Source organism: Denticeps clupeoides, chromosome 1 (genome assembly GCF_900700375.1).
Source record: "Denticeps clupeoides chromosome 1, fDenClu1.1, whole genome shotgun sequence".
Taxonomy (NCBI): Eukaryota; Metazoa; Chordata; class Actinopteri; order Clupeiformes; family Denticipitidae; genus Denticeps; species Denticeps clupeoides.
This window is the reverse complement of record NC_041707.1, coordinates 18202353-18227969: the sequence shown is the minus strand read 5'-3', so window position 1 is coordinate 18227969 and position 25617 is coordinate 18202353. Positions and strand designations below refer to the sequence as shown.

Genomic DNA, 25617 nt, shown 5'->3' with positions numbered 1-25617 from the left:
ATCCGAGTCTGGCTTTATCAATAAACCCCATCTACCGTTCCTGCCGAGAGGCGGACACAGCCAACAATGCCCTTAACCAGCAAGAAGGTATTCTGATAGCGATGGCTGGATGACGTTCAAAACGCCATCACGCTTGTGCTCAGCAGCATGGGGGGATGGACACCAGTTCAAGGTGAACACGAGGCATCACCAAAGATCTGTTAAAAGCCCCCCAAAATATTACATCGATTTTAGTAGGAGATCCTGGGGATGACAAGTTCATATCATCGTCAATAGGAGGGACGTACATACTATATTTCAATTTGTTGATTCTACATTTGAATATTTGAACATATTTCATGATTTGACCATTTTCCAAACTACTTTGACCAATAATGGAATGACAGTTTATGCCGACACCTGAATTTGCATTTAACAGTCCACCTAACTGTTAATAAATACCACAGCATGTCTTCAGATGGGATTTTGACAGGTATTGTTTGATGAGCGTAATCCTTGCAGTCACAACTTCTCATGGCTTCATTACCTGTCATACTAACTTTTGTTTAAGTGTTTAGAAATATTCATGAAATAATATTAATAATGCTGTGAAATAATGTTAATGATAAGGTGTTGCAATACAGTGAGACTGATGTACTGAACTACATCTATGTCTATGAATACCTGTGCCAAAATCTGGCACCCCGGTACCTCTAATGTACTGTATGTTAATTATTTCATAAATGTGACTCAAGCAATGTTACCCTGATGACGGTGTCAGATGAAGATTAAATGGAACCACAGCAGACGCTTTGAACTATGATGTAGGGTAGCCAATTCACCATTACCATCATATTTATTGTTATTTAGTTACTCAATAAAACATATACAGATATATACAATATGCAGGAAAACTGACGACTGCACTTTACATATTATTTTAAAAAAGAAAAGAACAACAAAAAAAGAGAGAAGAAACCTCGAGTTCTGCGAGTTATCATCACGTTCTCCATCTATGGATTCAAATTTGAAAGAAGCTTTATTTAAAGATTACAAGATTGCCTAACACACAGCAAGTTTTCTCTTATTTTACATGTGCAACACCAGTACTTTCTTTTCCTTTTTTTATTTAAAACTTTTTTTTTTTTAGAATCCCATCAGGTGTGGAGGATGGATATGTCTGTAAACTTCCGTTTGGCAATGTGGAAGAGCAGAGACGAAACAGTCCGAGACAGAAAATCAGGTACGAATGATGTTCAAGGGCACCGGCCGGTAAAGACTGCATGTTTATGTAGGTATGTTAGGTCTCCATCTCTCTCTCTCTCTTTCTATCTCTCTCGTTGTGAGGTATGGTGTGCGAGGTGCGCCGGCCCTCCGCGTCCCTCGATGACGATGGGACCAGCCGTAAGGATGTCATGCTGTAATGGGCAGGCTGTGGGTGGACTCTCTCTCTATCTCTCTCTCTCTCCGTCCACACTGGGATGCCAACACGGCGGGGTAACAGAATCTTTCCCACATCTTTTACCAGTATTCATGTTCAGATCGTATTTATTCATTTTCTACCAAAAAAAGGCCAAAACTTGAGGTTTTTCCTAAGGTGGGCGCATTCATCTGGCACTGTGCCATATTGTCCTGTCCACAATAGAGTGTCGTGTTTGTCTTAAGCATGTTAAGAGTGTGTAAAGTCAGTGTGTGTCAGAGTCATGTATGTTTGTGTATCCTCAATTGAAAGTCAGAAAGGTGATAACTAATAATCAACATCATCCTCTTCCTCTCGCCTCCTCTTCCTCCTCTGGTCTCAGGTACTCTCTCAGGTCAGCGCTGCCACAAATGTGCCAAAGCGGTTGGAGATGTCTGAGTGGAGCGATCGCCATGACGACACGGGACCGCCGCGGCCCTTGTTGTCCCCCAGCTCGTCTGTACAGTGCACTGAGAGGCACTGCAGATGGGCCCCTCCGGCGCCGGAACCTGGGGCTCCTACGACTCCACCGCCTTTAGCCTGGGAGAGATCCACTTCTGAAAGACACAATCAAATGTATTTACAATTTAATTAAATAGAATTAATAAACAAAATTACATGTCATTGTTTTCATTGTTCTTTATAATATTAAAAATATTATGAATATTAGAAATGTGAACAAGACTAAATCAGCCTCCCCCTTCAAATCATGCCTGGAAGTGGCCACTGCTCTGGATTTGACCTTTAACCTCTGCAAGGAATGACACCCTTCCCCCTCGGAGACACACACACTGCCTGCAGTGATCGACCACAGAGCAGTGTATTCAGACCAGATCTGCTCCCGCAAAGGAAAATAAACCCTGCTTTCGACCTTTGGCCATCCGGTCAGAGGGCTGTAGGAAGATGACCTTTGACCCAGCTTGACCCAATTTACCACCATAATGACCTATCTCGTTCAATCGCTATAATGTCAAAAAGCTAAAATGAAACAAATGAACGTGGAAAAAAAATGCCTGCATTTAGGAACACTCTCCTATTGAAAGCGGCTGCTGCTGCAAATCCACTAAACATTACAATAGGTACGTCATATGAAGAAATCAAGCTGGTGCTAATAATATATATTTTTAATTGTATTATTTCTAGAAAGTTTGTACAAAGCTGTGACCGCACCGCTCAACGTACACATGTGCATACACACACTGCCCCGAGCCTGTCTGTCCCAGCCGGGGTCGCTGGCATGGAAAAGCAGAGAGATTTTGGGGAAAGGTCAGACAGGCGGAGCCCCCACGCCTCCTCCACCCCTCTCCCCAAAGGGCCTGAGGATGTGCAGGAAAAGAAGGGAAAAAAAAGAGAGGAGGGGTGTGGATGGGAAGAAGAGGTGGCAGAAGCAGAAGTGGTGGACACTAAAAGACACACGCGCACACACACACACACGTATACACGCATGCATACTTTACACACTCAAGAATTTAATATCACACACACAGAGACATATCACCTGTCTAACAATTCGCATAGATACAACTTCATACATCTGTTGTTACTTGAACCTTTGCCAGCGTCTACGCCTGCTTGCCAAGTATGACAAAAACAAATATACACATAATTGCACCTCATCATGGTGTAAAACACACGCGCACACACAAACACACTTGAAGTGTTGTGCCCCAAGCTGTTTGCAGTAGCCCGTGGTAGATGTTCACAGCAGGCCGGGTCCTGGCCTGAATAAGCAGCCAAGCGTTCTCCAGCCTCTCACTGACACACAGAGACCTGACAACACACACACATGCGCACAAACACACACACACTTTCACCAGAAGCCAGAAAACAATGCCTCACATATACAAAATTGATTATCATACACACAACAACAATGACAATTTTGATATGACTGATACCTCACACACACACGAATACACACACACACATACAGTACAGGTCAAAAGTTTGGACACACCTTCACATTCAATGTGTTTTCTTTCTTCCATTTACATTGTTAGATTCTCACTGAAGGCATCAAATCTATGAATGAACACATGTGGAGTTATGTACTTAACAAAAAGTGGAGATCTGGCCTCCACAGTCACCAAACCTGAACCCAATCGAGATGGTTTGGGGTGAGCTGGACCACAGAGTGAAGGCAAAGATGCCAACGAGTGCGAAACACCTCTGGGAACTCCTTCAAGACTGTTGGAAAAGCATTTCAGGTGTGTGCAGTTATCAGAGCAAAAGGTGGCTATATTGAAAGAAAGGGTGGCTATTTTTGTTAAGTACAACACCTTTTTTTGTTAAGTACATAACTCCACATGTGTTCATTCATAGTTTTGATGCCTTCAGTGAGAATCTACCAATGTAAATGGAAGAAAGAAAACACACTGAATGAGAAGGTGTGTCCAAACTTTTGGCCTGTACCGTACACACTGTTTCAGGTATGTGTGTAAGAATTCCCCAGGCCTACAGCATGCACTTCGTTCTGCCACCATTTAGCCATAATAAGCAATTAGTAGCTCACACCAGAAACGCTGATGGTCAGGCTTTTCATGGCCACCCGTGGCCCTATTGCCAGGTCCTTCTTTGTACACGTACTGTTTTTCACTGCCATTAACATATTAACCTCAAGAACAGACAGATAAAGATTACTATTGACTTCACTGCAGTTTTAATGTTATGGCTGACTGGTGTGTATATAAGACCACTAAATAATGCTATTCATAGCATGCTTGACATTTTAAACACATCCACTCCACACAAAGTGATACTCAAAAATGTTGTGCCTAGCTTTGGTTCTTCTGGCTTGATGTTGCCATTTTCATAGGGGCCACAGCAGAGGTCTTAAAAACGCCTTCAATCCTTTTACATATGCACCTTTGACACTTGGTAAAGTCTGAAATAAGAATCAGTAGAAGGTTGGGATCAAAATGTTCTGTAGGAATCCCGTTTTTAGTCTTGATTTAAGTCAGCTCGCTGCTGTGTCTGCTCAAAGTCTGTAATTTAGTGGCCATTTCCGTTCAGCCGTCCATTAGCATCCTTCACCTTGCGCCGAGGTGGCATTAAAGCCCAATGTTAATCACTACTAATGCTACCCCGGCTTTTGACTGCTAAATGAGGCCTACAGATATTCTCTCATTGTCCCGCCTAAACATGTAACAAAGCCTCTGAATGTGGCTAATGAAAAATGATCGAAAAATAGACAGGCAAATCCTCACACGCCGTACCAAAATACTAGGAATTGGATTCGGCCGTGCACCACTGCCCAAGTAGAGACGGCAGTGTGAAATCTTCCATCAGGGCTGGGCGGCATCTTCAAATGGCCATGACATTTAACAAGCCATGGGCTTTTTAAGCATGAAACCTGGTGAGGCTCTCTTTTTGAGTGGGAGAGGCATCAGAAGAGAATGAAGTGAAAAAATATACCGCACATTCATTCTTGACATGAACATACGCACTGTCACTTTCTATATTGTATATTGTATCTATATTGTGAGTATAGTTGCATAAAATGAAATAAGACCCATGGATCATATTCTGACTATGAACATCATCAGTTTGAACATTGTGAACATTAACCTTTTGTTGTTGTAGTTTAGGATTGTGCCTGTCACATGTCCTAGAATAAATTAATAATGTATTTAGTCTTCAGAAAGAAATGCACCATTTTAGTTTTGGAATGATCTTGAGCGATTATTTTATTACATAGCAGACATCTTACATATTTTGGAAAATGTTGACTTCTGATAGTCTGTGTGTCCTCATTAATATCCCCCTTTTCAATATATCAGTTCATAACCCCATTAAAACTGAAAATAACATCAGGTAAAAGGCATTTCTCCAAACAGGAGAGCATTTCTTCAAGTCTTACGTGTCTTTCAGTGGGTTGGGAAAAGAGCTTTGGAAAACAGGAACAGAGGCTATGCTTTCTTTGAGTGCCCTCCAATGTGACCTCAAAACTGCCACCTTTAACCTTTTCCCTAAACTAAGTACAGTCTACCATACCAAACCATCCGGACCCTGCTAAAAAAAACCCGGCCACGCTACACCCCGGGAACCAGGGTCTCCAGATCTTCACTGGGTGGGAATAGGGGATATGTAGGAATGAGGACCATAGAATCATCCACACCTAGAAAAGCGCTACATTCAGATGATGGTCTCTGAATGGAAACAGGTGAGGAGGGTTCACCACTTTTTTTTTTTCATTTGGAATGAATGTCTTTCCAAATAAGCACAGGAAAAAAAGAGAGGGAAGTAAGGAATGAAATGGAAAGAGAAAAAGAAAACATGTCTAGGCAGGCATGTCACTCCCCTTTCTTTCTCTCCCATAACCCCTGCAACTAACACACACACACACACACACACAATCTTGTCCTCAGGGGCTATAAGACATACACACACATATACCAACCCCTCAACACACGCATGTAAATTCATTTATGTCCAGCGTATAATTAAACCTCACACACCCGACCTACACACACACATATTCAGGGAGCCGACGCTGAACAGAAGCTGCGTGAGTAATTTAGCACTGTCGCGCATAAATCAGCCGATCAGACTAATGGCTCGCGCTCTGGCTACGACTCCACTACAGACTAATCCTGTTTGAAGATTACGCACACTTACACACTCACACACTATTTCAGATGGGTGAGAAATTGTAGGGTAGGAGCATATGGTTTGGAAAAAAGATGCGTGTGTGTGTGTGTGTGTGTGTGTGTGTGTGTGTGTGTATGTGTGTGTGAGAGAGTGAGAGAGAGCTAGTGTGTGAGAGAAAGAATGAATGTTAAAAAAATATTGGTTCAAATAATAATCTTATACAGTATTCATGTTTTAAACATTATATAAACGTGTTTCAAGCATATTTCATTTTTTAAATGTATCATTATTTAAAGAATATTTTAATCATAACAACTCTCCTACATATCTCTTAATATATCAGCTCTTCCCACAGCCATATTAGCTTAGAGTTTAACATTTAAAAAAAATACAGTATTAATACAGAACAAGTACACACGTACAGTGACACCCAGCACGCAAACAAACAAACAAACACATCTTCCGCACACTCCATTAGTCCCCCTCTCATATCGGACTGAGGCAGGAATAGCCTGACTACTGTCATAACTCATTCGTCAATTTTTCAATATGAGTTACAGCCTCCTGACAAGTACCTGTATGCCAAACAGCATAACTGCCTTTGGCTGTCTGTCAGCACTTCCACACACACACACACACACCACTGTGCTATAGCTCTATTGTTTCTTATAAATGCATAATTACCATGCAATTAGCTGTTTATAAGCACACATTAGTGATTCTCTTTTTACCTATAAAAACGATTGCCACTCCTTGTTGGAATGAGTAAAAAGTAAATAATAATTAATTAAATAATGATTTAATCTATTTTTTGAACAGTTAAAAAAAAATTTGTGAAGACAACAAAATATCCATACTTTTACATTTATTGATAAGCTTCCCTGCCAAAAATATATATTTACTTCTTATTTATCGCTCTCTGTAATTTATTGAAGCGCTAATTGCACACATTTCTCTCGCGCTGACTCATCACTCATCTGGAGCATTTTACTGAACAACAGGAAATGTGTCACCTTCCACTCATCACACCCTTCCCTCGCTCCCTCTCCATCTCATACACACACACACACACACACAAATACATACACTCCGGGACAGACACACACACAGTAACACACACATCCTATCCCAGCTCGTCACTCAGCCGCGTGTACTGACACGAATGTGCGCACGCGCACACACACATATCTCCCAATCGTCTTCCTAGGACACATAAAGAGAGTGTTGGACACGTGCTGAGACAAGTTGAACTTCTGTCTCAGCAGCGCGGGACGTTTACGAGACGAGGTGATTGTGTATGGTGTGTCTTTGTTTGTTGTGTAGGGGATGTATAGGTGGATGATAGACCTTGCACTCTGCACCTGTGCATCTATGGTTCTGTGTGTGTGTGTGTGTGTGTGAGATATAATACGTATATGTTACAATATAAGTGATATTGCTTTAGGTCCACACATAATTCTAAAAGCATGTATTGTGTGTGTGGTGTGTGCGTCAAGTGTGTGCAGTCCCACACACAGGAGACCAGCGCTGTCAGTCTCCACCACCCACCTCTGGGCCCGTCTTCCCTCAGGAGGGTTTATAAAAAAAAAAAATGAAAACAAAGAGAAACGCAGAGATAAAAGGAGCGAGAGAGGGTGGGGGGATGGACCTGGCAGCCCAAAACGGCACGGTTGTGTCCTCACCTCAAACGCACACACACACACACACACAATACAGACCTACAGCCCAAATCACTACCTGGTGCACAACCTCTCCCACACCCATACACAGACACACACACACACACGTGCGCTGAAGTCGGAGCCGGGACGGGGGGACCATTGGCGTTATTGGCAGCAAGGCAGCTCCAGCTAATTGCTATGATTATGCTAACGATTATTACCGACGCCGAGCGGGAGCGAGCACATTGTTGTCAAGGAAGTCGATTTGCAACACCTCGTAATGACGGCCCGGGAACAAGGGACGCCGTGAGCTGTTTTCTCTTATTGCTGCACGCGTCAATCACCCACACAGCGCTCCTCTTTTTCGCCGCCCCCCTTCTCACTCGATATGAAGGGAAGAGGAGGAAACGGGGAGACGATTGGAAGGAACAAAGCTGGAACTGCTCCTTTCACTTCAGTATGGATGTAGGCTGTCCTACTGGAAACCAAACGTCGAAGCCTTACAACGCAACTGAATGAATTGACTGTGTGTGTGTGTGTGTGTGTGTGTGTGTGTGTGCTTGTGTGTGTGTAAGAGATTATCCCATCGTTTTCATACCTGAGGTTACTGCAGGTCTTTTCACATCGGCCTGTTAACATGGCAGGGGAATTTCATTAAATCACTACAGTGGAAACACACACACACACACACACACACACACAGTACCACTCCGAACAGTCAGGGACAAGGTAGTGCTTGTAGCAGACGACGGGCCGATGCACTTTGCCACCTCCGAGCTTTCACACACACACACACACACACACACACACACACACACACACATAGAGCAGTCAAAACAGACACATGACAACAGTGCATGAAGTGGCAGGAGATTTATAGAGTGCGCGCACACACACACACACACACACACACAGCCAACACCCTGAGGATAACAAGTCGAAGCAACCAAGAGTTTAACAGCTATTTACCAGAGCTTTTTTAACGTTCCCAAAATAAAAGCTACTGATTCATTTCCCCTTGCGGATTGGTCGTTATCGAGACGAAGCAGGTCGCCTCCACATCACGCCACGAAGAGAGAGAGAGAGAAAGAGGGGGGCGTGTTCTGAACTGAAGACAGAGAACCGGTAAGGCTTTACCAGTTCTGAAATACAGAAGTGTGTTAATGAATGATAATATATTATTACACAGAGTGAAAGGACTGAAATGCACATGCTTACATTGCGTGTGTGTGTGTGTGTGTGTGCGCGTGTACACCTCATGTCGGGATATATATATATATATATATATATATCATCCTTTCTACAAACGATTCCTGCTCAGCATCCGAAACCAGTGAATAATGTGGACGAATGAATGAACGAACGATTGCATCGAGGCGTGGTAATTACGCATGTATCGTTCTGTTATTAATTATCTTATCAGTGTAATGGCCCTACAGGAAAAAAAAACTACTTTCATTTTCAACCTGACTAAACTCTGATCAAGCTGCCGGATTCGGCCAAAGAGCATTTTGCCATCAAAGCGCCATTAATTTCTGGCGGCGTTTGGCAGAACGAGGGTCCCTCTGAACCCCTGCCAGCTCCAGTCCCAGCGCCACACCCCCCTCCAGGCTGCCCAGTTCGCAGCGCCTGCACCATCCAAAGAAGGAGTCAGCGGTCCACACACACACACACACAGATAGGCAGCTGCCATCATGGAGCAGTTAAACTCCACTACCCATAAAGAACTAAGTGGAGTCTATAAACCAACCAATTAGCGCCATCATGCAGGCCCCATTAAACTGACTCTGGAGGCCTCCTGTGGCTGCAGCCCAAGCCGCCTTCGGAGCACTGCTCTCAGATCAGCCTGCGCTCTTCTCACGGGATGCGGGGTTAAGAGGGGAAAGCTGGTCAGAGATCAGAGGTGAAGGGACAAAGGTGGCCTGGAGATCTTGGCACAAACGCCATCGCCAGGGAGACAGGTGTCAAATGGCCAGGGTGACATTACACACAGCGATTAGTCACACATTCCACCGCGGCCGGAAAACAAAACATGAAAGGATTCGGGCGGCCGCGCTACATGCAGCCCAGCGTTCCAAAATCATCAGCGGTCCGTCTCGGCTGCCGGTATGGCCGTGCCGGGGTGACGGACCCGCCCTCCGTCCAGCAGCGATGCTGACGTGTGTAAAAAAACTAAAAAAAAAAAAACACCCACCTCCCACTAACATGTCCCTCTCGCCGCTGTGGACAGAACGTCCCCACGGCCGCATCATAACCAAGGCAGGTGTTTTAATCCACAAATGTGGAATTTTTTCCGAGGGAAGATGGCTTTTCCTACATGTGTACTGTAATCGCCTGTCTTTAACGACCCATAATTCACTGTGCAGCTCTCCAGATGAAGAGTAATTATCATCATCAGAGCTTTTCAGAACATTTAGTCCTACAAACACCTTTCATAAAGAGCCGTTTGCCAGGCAAGCCTGGTCTTGGTGTGCAAGAGGAGGGGAAATGCCGGAATCGGTGGAAAACAACTCCGAAATTGTCCACACGTGCTGTCAGGGAGCTGGCACCCGTGCCGCTTGTGCGCCGGCGAACTCTGCCAGCGAGCGCGGCTGGGGAGAAACCGGGTGTGCGAGGGAGGTGGAGAAACTGGGTGGGGGCCGCTTTTCACCTGGGGTGTCTTGAGTTACATGTCATTTAACCCTTTAGGCTATGTGCATATGAGAATGGGAAAAAAAATGTGTGCGTGTGCGGAAACCACAAAAAACGCGGTGTGCCAGCATACGAAAGTGTGTGCTTGCATGTGTGAAAGTATGCAAGGTGTGTTCTTTTGCATTTTTTCTGTATGAATAAATGGCAAGTGCACAGACGCCGTCGTCAGCATTGTTTAGCGTGTTTTCAGATTGTGGATGAGGGTATATTAGTGGATGAGGGTATATTACAGGGAGCAAAATCATTTGTATAGTAATTACAAATGACTAAATTGTACATTAACAATGTGGACGTTTTTTTTAAATAAACAAAAGAATGCATAAAGGCACCAGTGGGTATAAAAAGTGGGGATTTCGAAAAGGCCCCCCTTTCTTCGCTTAATGCATCAGACGCATGTCGAGTTCGCCTCTCACCTCTGGCGTCCGAGGCTCCGAAATGAAAATCCGTCAGCAGCAGTGATTTGTGCTAACTAGCTATCGATCGCGCCCCGGTGAGGTGCGTTTACAGGGGTGGGGGTGGAGTGGGCAGCCCCACGCTGGACGCTGTGGGGGCCCGATAGGTGGGGTTGACGACGCTGAACGGGGGAAACGATGCGCCGCGCCGCGCCCCGCCCCCGGCGCCTAGCCCCGCCCCCTCCGCCCTCTCGCGAGACCGGAACAAAAAGGGGCACCTATAGGCGCAGCCGCCCCAAAAAACACGATTTAAATGAAACGGGACGCAGTGCATTTCTAGTTCGGACGGTCGGAAATTATCATTAATATAATTGTATTATATTACAACAGGCTACAAATAATTAAAAAGCTAATGTAATAATATAGTTTTGATTTTATATTAGTAGTGATGTTATTATTGCCGCGGTTTCAACGACTCGCCTTCATAGACAGTAATGCAATCACGGTGTGTTAATGTTACCTAATGACGAGTCGTTTTTCAAAAGTGGATCAAATGTTGTCTGTCCTTGCAAAAAAAAAAAGAAAAGAAAGCAAGAAAAATATCTGCGGACAATCTGAAATATTAAAATTACACACAAACAATACACACTTAGCAAAATTCTGTTTGAATGCGGCCTTTTTAATTACTTCACCACTGTTTTTGTCACGTTGATAAGTAAGCATGTAAATCAGAAAACAGGTGGTGCGATCATTTTAAAATTAAAATGTATTAATAAAATGTATTTTCATATACGACGAGAACTATAACAATCAACGATAACTGTAAAAAATATATATATAATAATAATAATGTTACTATCGCAAGTTTCAGTGTAATTAATAATGTAGAGGTGTTGCTATTTACATAAATAATGCATATAAAGTGAACGGCATTAATTTTTTTAATGCAAATATGTGAAAGAGACCGCGCGGCCCACCGTCTCCCGCCAGATTATGCAGCGATAATAAAACACGGCGAGCGGCCCGCGGTGAAACGCGTCTCCTCAGAAGCAGATTAATCTTCTCCGCGTCGTTGTTCCCCTGAAAACCCAGATAAAGCGCGACGGGAACTGTTTACTTTGCTCGGCTTGCCGCTTTGAAGCCTTTCTCTGCGGTTTCATGCGGACTTAAACCCGGAAAATAGACTAAATCCGCAGATAAACGCGCGAGTCGTGTAACTTGTTAAGCCTTTAAAACGACATGAAGTGAGTACTTGACTTTTTTTTAACCCCAGACGGGAAACAAATGTTCATGTAAACAGGCCTCCGTTTTGGGGGAAGGATTACGGATCGTCGGCAGTTTATTTTAATGAGCATTTTCACAATTCCTGTTTGGTTTTATGGGGGGGGTCCCAGCTCCGTGTTTCTGAGCAGTCGGGGTCAGAAGTTGCTAAAACGCGGGACTATTTGCAACGTGGCCACGCAGAAAATGGCAGGTCAGGCTCACCTTTTGGTGAAACGCAGCGGTCAGGGCTGCTGCAGAATGCTGTGGAGAGTGAGAACGGGAGTTTTCGCCACTTTTCTCCCCGGCGTTGGTGCCACTTTTTCCCTCACACTTTAAAACCCCCCTTTAACACTACAAACTAAAAGCGTTTGGTGATGCATGTGGAATTTACCTTCTTTTAGGCTGGTCTGGCTTTTCGTCTTTTCCCATGTTGCCAGGGCCTTGTCTTCCTCTGTCCCCTCCATCAGAGACTTGTCCCCAGGCACATACCAGGTGGCATGTTGCTCTGCCATCAATGTGTCCAGGTCAATAGTGCCCATGGCAGCCTTCCCGGCGTCGGGGCTGCAGCCGGCCAGATCCACGTCTCCATTCTGCACCGCGCAGTCGGCGCCGCCCTTCTTGCCCGCGCTCCCGCCGTTCTTCATGGCGAGGGGCTGGTCCTCGGAGATGCTGAACTGCTGCCGCTGCAGCTGGATCTGGGCCTGGAGGATCTCGAGAGGGTGCACCTCATCTTGGCCAGAAGAGCTGGTGGGCGTGCGTACCTGCTCCAGCACCGGCGTGCCGGGGTGAGCCGCCCCTCCGGAGCCCAGTCCGTATCCGTCGGACGTAGAGGTAGTGTGGTTGGCCACGCCCATTGCTTGTCCTTTCAGCGCCCCGGGCGGCCCCTCCAGCCGTGCCAGTTTCGGCGACCCCCCCACCAGCGGGCTGCGGCCAGCCTTGTTTGAGACGGCCGCGTCGGAGCTGGATGAGACTTCGTCCTCGTTGCCGTAATGTGGCCCGCTGACGTCCTCGGGAAAATCCACGTGCGGGGAGCAGCCGTCGGATTTGGAGACGCTCTGGATGCCACTGTCCAGGGAAGACATCAGGTCAGCCTGGTCCCCCAGCATCAGGTCACCCCCTTTTCCCCAGGAAGGAGACCTGAGGGGCTTCTCGTGAGGCGTGCCCCCTCCCCTCTCCCCGAGACCAGCAGATGGGGGGGCCTGCTGGCCTGGACTCACAACAGGGTTGCTATTGTCAGAGGAGAAAAAAACACCGGGGCTCACGTGGCCGCTGTCTCTCTTCCTCCTCCCTCTCCCTCTCCCACCCCCTGTTGCCGCTTTCCCCTCACTGCACGGGGTAGCGTCCATACTGTAGTTTGGGGAGAGGGCACTGGCTTCCCCCTGCACCGGCTGGTTTTGACCTGCAGGCTTGGCGGTGCCGGGGATCTGGCCGCCCTGAGAGCCGCCGCCGCCGCCGGGGAAGAACTCGTTCCCGTTGTTGCCGTTCGCGGCGCCGGCGTTCACGTCCTGCTCCGTCTGGCTTAGCTTGCGTTTGCCGTCACTCTGGCTCTTTTTGTTGAACGTCACGTTGAGGTTGGGGGCTCCCAGGCTGGCGATCATGTTCTGGCAGGCGGTGGACAGCGCCGCGAGGCAGCTCTGGCCGAACACGTTGTCTTTCCCGCTGGACTTGCTGAAGCTGCCCAGCGAGAGTGCGCCCAGCTTGCTGGCAGAGGAGCGCTGGTTTACAGGGAAGTCCGATTGGGCCGAGAAGCTACCAGGAGAGGTGCTGACCCCTGATGGGTTTCCGTGTGGGGGCCCCTGTCGATTTGCACCCCCGTACGGGAATGAGGGCTGAGCTCCCATGGGCGGCGCTGAGAAATCGCCCGGGCGCCTATCTGATGGGGGGTTGGGTAGCCCCACGCCTCCCCCGGGGGACTGCATCGGCCCTAGATTGCCCATGTTGCTGCCGAATTGGGAGTGAAGGCTGGGAGAATGCAGGGGCTGCACGTGGGTGTCCCCAGGTAACCTCATGGGGTCCTGCATGCCCAAGCCATTCATGCCTGGTCTGAACATCATGCCGGTGCCGTTTGGCTGCATCTCATGCACCCCCGCCTCGCCACCAGGGCCTCCCATCCGTCTGCCCATCATGTCGCCTGGCGGAGGGTGGGGTCCTGGAAACCAGGTGTTCTCCTGAGCCATGTGAGGGTTCTGCGCGTCAAAATTCACCATGCGGCCACCGTTCTCTCGCTCAAAGCCCGGCTGAGGCATGCCAGGCACGGGTCCCGTGTGCACCATGGGGCCCTGGGCCACGTCAGCGTGGTGACCCAGCTGCTGCAGGCTCGGCTGCGGCCGCATTCTCTGCTGCTGGCTGCGCGAGGCCATCTGCTTGATCATCATGGCCGCGTTCTGCCGCTGCTGCTGGAGTGTGGCCGGCGCCTCGTGTCCTGGGTGCTGCAGAGGGGGCCCCGGCGGGAAGCTGTCTGTCACTTGAGGATTGAAGTCGCCGGGCAGGCCTGGGTAGGTGGAAGGGGAGAGATGGTTCTCCATGCCGGGCTGGTTGTGCATGTTTCCTCCAGGCCAGGAACCGCAGCCATCCCCAGTAGTGCTATGGTGGTGGGCTCCGCCTGGGAAGTCGAACCGTGGCCTCTTGGCCATGTTTATGTAGGGGGCATCAAAGTGTTGCAGCCTCTGGTTGGGGGGAGGGCCGTGGGGGGCCTGCTGCTGCATGTTAAACATGGGGTCCCCATATGGGTGCATCCCCCGGTTCTCGAGTCTGTGGATGGGGTACTCAAACTGGTTGTGCTGTCCAGGCATCATGCCATCCTGCATCGCTGGGTTGGATGAGCCCGAGTCAGTCTGAGGGGGCCTGGGAAGAGAGGGGGGGCACGAGTTCTGTCGTCCAAGCATCCCTGTCTGCTGTTGCTGCATGAGGGGGTGCCTGGCGCCCACCCCCGGTTCCATCCCCACAGGCATTTTTCGGCCGTTTCCAAAGCGCTCGAAAAAGCCCCCTCCTCCATGCTGGGTGGGGGGTTGCTGCTGAGAGGAAGGGGGTTGAGCGTGTCCCTTGGACATGCCTTGCATCCCCGGAGGCCGGGACATGGCTGGGTTTCCGGGGAAATTGCCCCCAGCTACCTGTCTCCCCGCGCCGAAGTGTGGGAGTTGTGACTCTGTGTCTGACGGGGAGAACACAGACACATCAAAATGTCCAGTAGGTGGGTCAGTGGGGTAGCTATAGTCCAGGCCCTCCATGCCGCCCTGAGGCGGAAGGCGCCGGGGCTCCAGGCTGTGGCTGTCAGAGGACGAGGACGAAGAGGAGGGGAGGCCATGGAAGGAAGCAGCGCGGTTCGGTGATTGGTCCAGGGGCAGGCAGGGTGCAGGAACAGGATGGTTGCCACTGGAAGGTCCATGATGCTGGAAATCAGGCATGGATCCAGGTCTCTGTTGCTGGGGGAAGCCATCTCCCGCTTGGCCCTCTGCGAGCGCGTCAAAGCCCTCGGCGAAGCCCTGATGGGGCCCCATGCCGCCGGCGTAGCCCATCATCCGGCCCCCATGTAAACAGGAGGAGCCCGGCTCCGGGCCCCCGAATCCGCCCGCGAAGTGCGGGTGGTGCTGATGGGGGTGGCCCTGATGGCCATGAGGGTGTCCATGGCCGTGAGGTTGCTGGTTGTTGAAGAAGCCGTGCATGGGCGCCTGCTGCTGCTGGCCGCCTGCGTGCATGTCTGCGTGGGCCCGCGGGTGGAAGCCCCCGCCGCTGTACTCCCCGTTCATGTTCATGCCGAGCCCGAGCATCGGCGGCTCGTTCATCGGGCCGATGCCCGGCTCCACCGCTCCGGGAGGCGGGCCTCCCGCGTGGAAACCGGGGCTTTTGTAGTGCGCGCTCATTTTCTTTTTTTTTTATTATTTGGTTTAGGGTCTCTGTTCTTCGCGTTTGCGGACGAAAAAAAATGTGTTTATTGTAAAAAAATAAAATAAAAAAAACTTTCGTGCGCTCAGTCCCGCATGGTGCCCAGTCGGACCGGATTCCCTCTCGGCTCACTTTTCCGGTGACATTCGGCAAAATAATTACGCGGAGAGTTTATAATAAAATCAATAATTTAAAAACGCGCAGAACTCCAACGCAGGAAATGTGTTAAACTGGAAACTCACCAAAAAAAAAGTTCATTTTACGTGAAGCAGGTCGCGGCGGTCCTCTGGTGTCCGTGTGCGGGGAAAAAGTCTCAATATTTCATATTCCCTCTCGGTGGCGGGCAGAGGGGCGAGAAAAAAAAATGGGTTTTCAATTTAATTCCACAGCGCGTTCATATGTCCCAGGACGCGAAGTCCCGAATCCCGTCTAAAACATCCATACTTGAACGCCGCCGGTATCCAAAAAAAATGAGTAAAAAAAAATGCAAAGCGTACAGTACAATATTTTTTTTTATTATTAAAATAAGGGAAAAAAAGAGTTTATTTTCTGCCGCTCGGTGTCATGTTCACCGGAGGTGCCGACGCGGGGATGAGACCCAGCTCCGTGCGCCGCGCGCAACTACCCGAACTCCGCGAGCACCGAGCCGCCGGACGCCGCCGCCGCGTCGCGCCTCATCTCTCGCCCGCTCCTGCTCGCTCGTCGCCTCCTCTCCGCGGCATGGAGTGCGTGTGTGAAGGTCCGCTCTGGTCTGTTCCAGCTGGAGGCGCCAGCGTCTGGCGCTCCGGCGCAGCGTGAGACCCGGCGCGTTTCGGGGGGGCTGCTGGCTTTGGGGATGGAGGCAGCAACAAGTTTTGCATTTCTGCAGCCGAGACCGTCCGCCCGTCCCGGCCAATCGGATGCGTCGGAGCCGCTCCGAGGGGGCGGGGTTATTTTTTAAGGTCGTCCAGGAACCCAGGCCTTAACAACGCCGACGGTCTTCTAATTCAAACGCGCCTTAAAATAAATGGCTCGTTCTCTCCCCGCTACCCGGAGGACTGGGGAGCGTGTCAGGTGGGCATCTTATTTCATTTTAACTCCTCGAGGTTAATGTGTCCGTTTATGAACTTAAACCTTCAACGTGCCGTCCTCTCGCCAGATATCTTCACGGGCCTCTCCGGCCTGGCTTCGGCCCTCCTGCCCGGGGAACGTGTAACAGAACAATCCGCAAAGCACCTTAATCCCTCTCGGGCGCGGGATTACTATAATATCGCCGCCGTCCCCGAAGCCACCGCCGGCACAAAGGCTTTGGTTAAACAAATGCGGCCCCACCACCGCCGCCCGCAGTTTGCATTGTTAACGCCCTTTAAACAATAAATTAACATTTCCATTCAGATAAATTGGGCCATTACCATAATTCTGTTTACCTTCTAAATTAATCTCTAAAGGCCCTTTTAGCGCCTGGCTGAGCAGTTGGGCATAGTACCTTTTTTTTTTTTTTTTTTTTTCAATAATTGGGAAATATTGAATGAAGCGGCAGGTCAGGATGAAAGAGTGTTTATCGGCACGTCACGGCGTGATAATGGTGATAAAACGGGCCGCCGTAGTGAACGGACCCATTACCTGCCCCATTTACCCAGGCCCCGTGATCACTAGTAAAGTTGGCGTAGCGTCCGGCAGTAGGAGAGCGAGAGACACGCTCTGATCAATACATTTAGCCATAACATGTTGGATTTAACAAGGTATAGCTTAATATTTACGGACCATTATATTATAATGTGGGTTTATTCCACTACATTGTTATACACGCCTGAAATAATAATGAAAAAACTACACTATACGACACTTAAGATGACAACGGATGTACAAATATTCCAGACCAAATAATAAGAATAATAATTATCGGGTCAACTGGCATTTTTGGTGCTCGTTTGCAGGATCATTTATATCCAGATTGAGGCCTGACGTGGTGAGGACCGATTTTTTACACACCGTCATAAACGTCGTACCACGACTATTCTCTCGGTTCCCGGGTTCGACGTTCAAGCCAACACCAAATCAATACTTAATTACAGAGCAGCGCGTCAAACGAGGCTTTTCGGAAAGTCGCGACTAGAAGCCCCGAAACTCTCCGAAACGAGCGGGGACAAAGTGTCCCGGCTGAAGAACGAATCTCGTTCCGCGTTCTCATTAAACGTTACTGTAACGTATGTACGTTACAGCACATTTTCCACGAGAGAGAAGCGTGTAGGACATTTTATCGTATACATTTTTGTTTCAATAAGATTATTGTCTGTGCAGTTGTGCGGAATAGACACAGTGCCATCTAGCGGATCCGCGGTGAACAGACGCTGGAAAACTGAGAGCAAAAAGGTCATAGTTAACAATGTCTTATTATAATTATTTTGTGTTTGCAGTGTTTAAATATTAAAGTCAAATTAATAGTAAAAGAAAGAAAGAAAGAAAAAAATAAATGGAGAGTGAACAAAAGAGTGGTAATAAAATGGCGTCGACAGAGACTTACAGTAATAAGAATACAGAAAAAGACTGGAGGGAGAATGGAAAGTGAATGAAAAGGAAAATGTTCCCTGCGCCCGAGCTTCATGCAAATGCAGCAGAAGTCCAATAGAAAGGGAAAGAGGGAGGGACAGAGAGAAACAGCAAGGGAGGCCTACAGTATAACAAAAGAAGAAAGGTGTGTGAAAACAGAGGGAACAGAGGGACGACTCATTAAAGGCACATTATTTCAACTCTTTGTGACACAGAGAGTTGTTTTAAGCCACTAATGGTTCCTGCTGGTGAAGTTCACTTTTACGGCCATGGAAGCTGCTGATGAGAGGAATAAGAAGCCTCAGATGTTAACATAGTAAAAGGTTACAGAGAATAAATGTTCGTGCTTTGAGAAACTAACAGGTTTGTTTTTTTTATTTTCTATTACATCAGACAGCCAGAAGAGAAGAGTCCATGTCCTCCTGCCTTCCACTTGTCATTAATGTTTTTTTTATTGCCATAGGCTTAACTCCAGTTACCAGACAAGAAAATGTTAGGCAACTGATTCAATACATCATCAGGCACGATTTGCTCATATTTGGTCACTACACCCACCATTTATGTACTACATTCACACCACACCAGCAGTTTCTCTCTATACCATGCCTACAGGGCCTGTATGGCAATGTAAGTTTTCAGAAATCTTCAGAGACTACTGCAAGAGAAAGTTCTGGCTGGGCTTCAAATAGAAAAAACACATAAAGGTGCCTTAACTTCATGGCTGTGACATGAATGTGTCCCCTGCATTCATTATGGGACCGCACAAAGAGCCGTGGATGTCATGGTAAAATGTCCATGGCTGCTGCAGCCGAGCAGAGCCTGGCTGGTGCTGTCATCTTTCTGAGAACAGGATGCCAGTAAGGACAGCGGGACGAGCAAAACTCCCGTGACCTCTGCAGGGCATGAGCTCATTCAGCACAAATAAAGAAACAAAGGCAAGCATATGACCAGCTAGGGTTGGTGTGTACACTTCTGAAATGACCCCTGATGTCAATCCAAATACTTGGTGGTGCTGTTTGAGCACAGATAATGACACAGTTATGATGTATAGCAATTCTCCGTATGGAGTGCTGCATGTGGATCACTTCAAGCTCTTAATAAACATTTGTCATGAGACAATGACACATGTGACTGTGTAGTATTGAGATCGCACCACACTTTACCATTTTAACCATGCCATTGTGAAAGCAGCATGTCATGTGATGACATCCAACAGAAAGACATTACTTTACAATAGCAGTTGCATGTGTATGTTACAGTATCAGCAGAGTGACATAATCAGGGATCAGTCCCCACACACACCATTGAAAGTGACCCCACTCAGCCACACTGACAGGCAGTCAGCTCAACAGGCCCATTTGTCTCAATAGAGTCAGCAGTGTCAGTACAGCAGCAGGATGGAGGCCAGAGTGGATGACTTTGATCCGGCCGCACAACCTGCCTCCCCCTCCCCTATCGCTTGGCCCTCCATGACGGGCCTTTCCCGTTCCCGTCAGAGCCGTATTCCTCCGGCCCCCTTCTCCACTGTCACTCATGCTGACCCACCGAGAGAGAGACCTGGAGAGGGGCAGTGGGGTTAAGCAGCATCTGTCATCCAGCGGAAAGTGGCTGTGCGAAACCGGCAGATCGGGCAGTAACAGAGAGAGACGGAGGCGAGGTGGCCGGGGCCAGGCGGCGTAGTCGGGACGTTTCCCAGCACGACAGGAAGGAACAGGCAGATTCTCTGGAGGCCGGTGCGGAGGCCACACAAGACCTGGTTTGAACGGAACAGGGATTTTTTTTTTTGCTCTCGTTCGGATATCACATATCAGTTCTCCCGACTGGCAGGGGGGTTAAAATTAGATTTAGATCAGCAACTCTGGAAGTCATGTGACCACCCCGGTGAAAGTCTGGTCTCACAAAGTCTCATGGAGGGAGCCATCTGGGTGCAAAAATACCCAGTCATTCATAATATTGATACTCTTTATAATAAAAATCTTCCAGTAACAAGAGGCAGATGTGCAGATTTATTCACTTCATTACATTTTTCTCTTCCTTCAAAATGGCTTGTTCTGCTTTATATTCTTGTTTTACCGGTGGCAGTGTGACATGACTACTCACCCAGTACAAGAGGTGGACATGGTCTTCTTACTCACTAACATTCCATTCCATGTTACCCACGGTCATGGCTGCTGAAGCCCATTCTGGGACACTGGGCGCAGTGTGGGGCGTGACCCCACCCCTCCCCCCAATTCACTCACACTCAGACACACACCAATTCCTCAAGAGTCCTCAGACAGTGGGAAGAAACTGGAGCATGCAAACTCTGCACACGTGAACATTCCATGCTGGGATTTAAACCACATTGCATCTTCTCACATAAATCGTGATTTCTAACAAATTAATTCAAAAATCGTCTCCTCGATCAACATTGAACGTTACTTTCACCTAGACTGTAAAGTCAAATATTTGCGAAAGCCAAGTGATTCACTGTATCCCAAAAGTGAACGTAAAATGAGAGGAATTTAGTCGGCTCTTCCTCGGCCCATGCTCCACCTGTCTACACCTGTCTGCACCAAGCTGTATGGAAACTGGGTGGGGAAAACCGCAGCCGCTGACGTCCTCCTTACAGAAAGCGTGAGACGGTGTCCTCTGGCCCGCTGGAACTGAAGGTTGTTTGTTGGTGGGTGTCCCCCACCGCTCCCTCCACCTCTGCTTTTAGAAAGAGTATTTAAAACCTCGCTGCGTGACGCCCGGTCCTCAGCTGATAGTTTGCCCTCCCCAGCGCCCGCTTCCTCCCAAACACTACGGGGAAAAACACAACGCACACTGTGTGCATTTTTAGGCCTTTCCGGCGATGTGTGCGTGTTTGTCACATGCGGAAGAAAACAAGGAAAGTGTTGTGTGTCCGAGATGGAGCCACAGCAGCGAGCACGCATACAGTGGTGAACGGGTGACACGTGATGGGAAAAGTGAGAGAGGTGAGAGCTGTACAGTGGAAGAGAGTGTGTGTGTGTGTGTGTGTGTGTGTGAGAAAGAGAGCCAGGATATCTCAGACGGGACACTTTTCCTGCTCTCTGCATTTCCTGTGTACGTGGCTTCATTCCGAATGCAAGCGCTCAGGGTTTTTCCTCCTGTGCCACGTTGGATCCTCCTCATGAAACCTGGAGAATCCTATAGTGGATGTACCGGATATACCGCTGTGAATACTCCAGTGGTGGTCTGGGCCCAGTTTCAGTTCTGTGTCTCCCGAGTCCTATGTCCCCCATCTTAGATGCCATTTAATGGGAACTTGACAAGAGGGTCAGATGTAGCCCAGGTCTTCATGTACGTGCTCTACATGAGTTTAGTTTCACTGTGCCGTTTACCAAATAACTGGGAGACAATACAGTGTTAGTGCTCTACATGGGTGTGGGTGGTAGTAGCCTAGTGGGTAAGACACTCGCCTGTGAACCAGAAGACCCGGGTTCAAATCCCACTTACTACCATTGTGTCCCTGAGCAAGACACTTAACCCTATGTTGCTCCAGGGAGACTGTCCCTGTAAATACTGATTGTAAGTCGCTCTGGATAAGGGCGTCTGATAAATACTGTAAATGTAAATGTCTACATACCCACTGTTCATTCCAGAATCGGTGTAAAACCGTAAAAACCCAGGGTTACCTGGCAAATGAAGGCGGGGTAGAAAGACAGGGAGACTTTGGGAAGGGAAGAGCTGAGAGAGTAGAGGGGTGGTGCATCCTTCTGGCACGTTCTTCAGCTCATGGCTTATCTGAGGCTACAGCCGGGACCACAAACAGGCTGGGTCAGGAAGAGGCAGGCGGGATATCCTCTAACAGGCCCAGGCACAACCAGTATGCAGACAAAGCAAGCACACACACACACACACACACACACACACTCACATACACACAACATGTAGAAGAAACTCACACATTTCACTCACAGATGCTCAACCAACTAAAACAAGCAGAAACACACACACACTCTCTCTGTGCAGTAACTCTCATTGTACCTCCATCTTGTCACTTTGCCCCATCAGCATGTTCTATGTCCCCACCTCATTTACATGTAAATTGTGACTTTTTTTCTCATTCATAGCTATAAAGTGAAAATGAAGTGATTGTCACTTGTGATACACAGAAGAACTTGTGATACACAGTGTTAACCTGCATATGACTACATATAAAAGAAACAAACACATTGAAAACAGTACTGAGCTCACACTGATACACACCAGAGAGGGCACATATCATATAAACATTACTACTACTACAGAACGATGACCTGCTCACTCACTGTACATAACCGTTTAATCATATCAGAGTTGCAGAGCCCATTCCAGAACATGGGGCACTGGGTGGGGGTCTCACCTTGAGTGGGGTGTCAGGCACCGCCAAGGTAACAAGGTAGCCCTGAGCCAGGTACCGTTCCCACACACTGCTCCCCGGGCGCCTGTCATGGCCGCCCACTAAGGGGCGATGGGTAAAAAGCAAGAAGACGCATTTCGTTGTGCCACCGTGTGCTGTGCTGCAGTGTTTCACAATGACAATCACTTCACTCTCACTGAAGCTCTTTGAAATACTGCATAGGTGTCCTTCTCAGTTGAACACTAAACACATGTTTTAATGCGATGATGTAAATTTTACAGATGGGGGTATACACTGCTGTGGCAAATAGCTCAAATCCAGGCTCCATGTGTGTATGGGGTTTGCATGCTGTCTCCATTGATGTGGTGGGTTTTCTCTGGAGCAGAGTTCAGCAGTTCTTTATAGTGACTGAAATTCATATTTAGCTTTTTTTATTATCACCTGAACAGTCCCTGACAAAAGTCTTGTCGCTTATCAATATTGTCGAAACAACTATTAAACTGACTTTAATTAATCAATTGGTGTTAGAAATAGCTCATATGAAAAGCTAAAACCCTACCAAATTATGTTTAATGTATTGGAATGAATTAGTTTCACAAAAAAAAGTGAAGTGATTGTCACTTGTGATACACAGCAGCACAGCACACGGTGCACACAGTGAAATTTGTCCTCTGCATTTAACCCATCACCCTTGGTGAGCAGTGGGCAGCCCTGACAGATGCCCGGGGAGCAGTGTGTGGGGACGGTGCTTTGCTCAGTGGCACCTTGGCGGAACGTGATTAAAACTGGCAACCTGATTATGAGGCCGCTTCCCAAGCCTAACCCCAATTTATCATTTAATCTAGACAGAAAGGCAAGAAACAAGTTTTGTCGCATATAGAAATAGTCAAATTTACTGCAAATACAAAAATATGTCAGCAAATTAAGTAGTGGTGCTGTGTCTGAAAGTTGAACCATGGCAACTGGACTTTCAGAATGAAACATCTCTATCTTAAAGAAAGAAAGTCCAGTTGCCATGACTCAACTTTCAGACAAATTCACCTGGATGACTGAGAATCTTCACAGAAATTGTGGTGCTGTGAGACCCAAATTTTATATCTTGTAAATAAATAAAGTGAAGTGATTGTCACATGTGATACACAGCAGCACAGCACACGGTGCACACAGTGAAATTTGTCCTCTGCATTTAACCCATCACCCTGAGTGAGCAGTGGGCAGCCATGACAAGCGCCCGGGGAGCAGTGTGTGGGGTCGGTGCTTTGCTCAGTGGCTCCTCAGTGGCACCCTGGCGGGTCGGGATTCGAACCGTCAACCTTCTGATCCAATAACTGCCCCAATAACTTGTATGACTTCCATGAGCTTGAAGGACTGCATCCATGCGGTTTGGCAGGGATTCATACAATTTACTGATGAAGTAATCAGGAATAGCAATGAAAGCAGTCTTACATGCCTCCCACAGTACATCAGTATTCTTTGGTTTCATCTTCCATGCTTCCTCTTTCATCCTACCTCACATATGCTCAATAATGTTCATGTCTGGTGACTGGGCTGGCCAATCCTGGAGCATCTTGATCTTCGCCTTGAGGAACTTTGATGTGGAGCTGGAAGTATGTGATGGAGCACCATCCTGCTACTGAATTTCCCCTCCTTTATGGTTGGGAATATAAAAAGTAGCTAAGATTTATTGGTATTTCAGACTATTGATGTTGCCTTCCACCCTGCAGATCTCTTGCACACCCCCATACTGCATGTAACCCCAGACAATGATTTTTCCGCCACCAAACTTCACTGTTTTCTGGGTGAATCTCAGACTGCGGTGACTGTGATGTAATTCAACAGAAGATTCATATGAAAAAATCCACCTTCTGCCACTTTTTTTCAACATCCATCCTTTCAGCAGGCTGTGGGCCTTGGTATATGCCACATGGTTTTTCAATTGTCTTTTGTTTAGTGCTGGTTTCCGGGTGCTGATTCGACCATGGAGGCCATGGTCTCCAGTCTCTTCAAATTTTTTTATTAATCCTCTGTACTTGATGCTGAATATTGTACTGAATTGGATCTGGTCCTCAGCCTCTGGATATTCAATACTTTAGTCTCAGCCATGTTTTCAGAGGGCTAGTTGCAGTTGATATAGGTCTAGTGTACTGGGGTTCTTTTTATACACACCTGAGACCCAATTTTTTCCATTATTAGTCACAGGTGAAGCTCATATGACAAGGCAACAACACTTACAGTTCTTTATTTTCATGACCATTTACATAGTTTTGATGCCTTCAGTGAGAATCTAACAATGAATGAACACATGTGGAGTTATGTACTTAATAAAAAAAAAAAAAAAAAAAAAAAAAAAGGTGAAATAGCTGAAAACATGTTTTATATTCTAATTTCTTCAAAATAGCCACCCTTTGTTCTGATTACTGCTTTGCACACTCTTGGCATTCTCTCCATGAGCTTCAAGAGGTCATCACCTGAAATGGTTTTCCAGCAGTCTTGAAGGAGTTCCCAGAGGTGTTTAGCTCTTCTTTGCCTTCACTCTGCGGTCCAATCATTTTTACCTCACGGGGTGAGATCTTGCGTGGAGCCCCAGATCGAGGGAGATTAACAGTCTTCTTGTATGTCTTCCATTTTCTAATAATTGCGCCCACAGTTAATTTCTTCACACCAAGCTGCTTACCTATTGCAGATTCAGTCTTCCCAGCCTTGGGCAGGTTTACAACTTTGTTTCTGGTGTCCTTACACAGCTCTTTGGTCTTGGCCATAGTGGAGATTAGCGTGTGACTGTTTGAGGTTGTGTACAGGTGTCTTTTATACTGATAATGGATT

At 47.5% G+C, this 25617-nt stretch overlaps 1 protein-coding gene across 1 annotated transcript; it reads right to left on the bottom strand.

Moving 5' to 3' along the window:
• Nucleotides 1-816: 816 nt before the first annotated feature.
• On the bottom strand, nucleotides 817-16787 carry mn1b (meningioma 1b). The gene is made up of 2 exons (XM_028992327.1): nucleotides 12427-16787; nucleotides 817-1995 (listed from the first exon to the last, which is right to left on the bottom strand). Exons 1-2 carry the CDS (start codon nucleotides 15893-15895, stop codon nucleotides 1790-1792), a joined length of 3675 nt encoding a protein of 1224 aa, XP_028848160.1. The 5' UTR covers nucleotides 15896-16787; the 3' UTR covers nucleotides 817-1789.
• Nucleotides 16788-25617: the final 8830 nt, after the last annotated feature.

Bases quoted from the DNA above. Each gene is read 5' to 3' on its own strand.
- mn1b (XM_028992327.1), bottom strand. From the start codon at position 15,895: ATGAGCGCGCACTACAAAAGCCCCGGTTTCCACGCGGGAGGCCCGCCT. The intron at 1,996-12,426 runs GTAAATTCCACA...TGTGTCTTTCAG, and splicing joins CCAGACCAGCCTAAAAGAAG to AAGTGGATCTCTCCCAGGCT.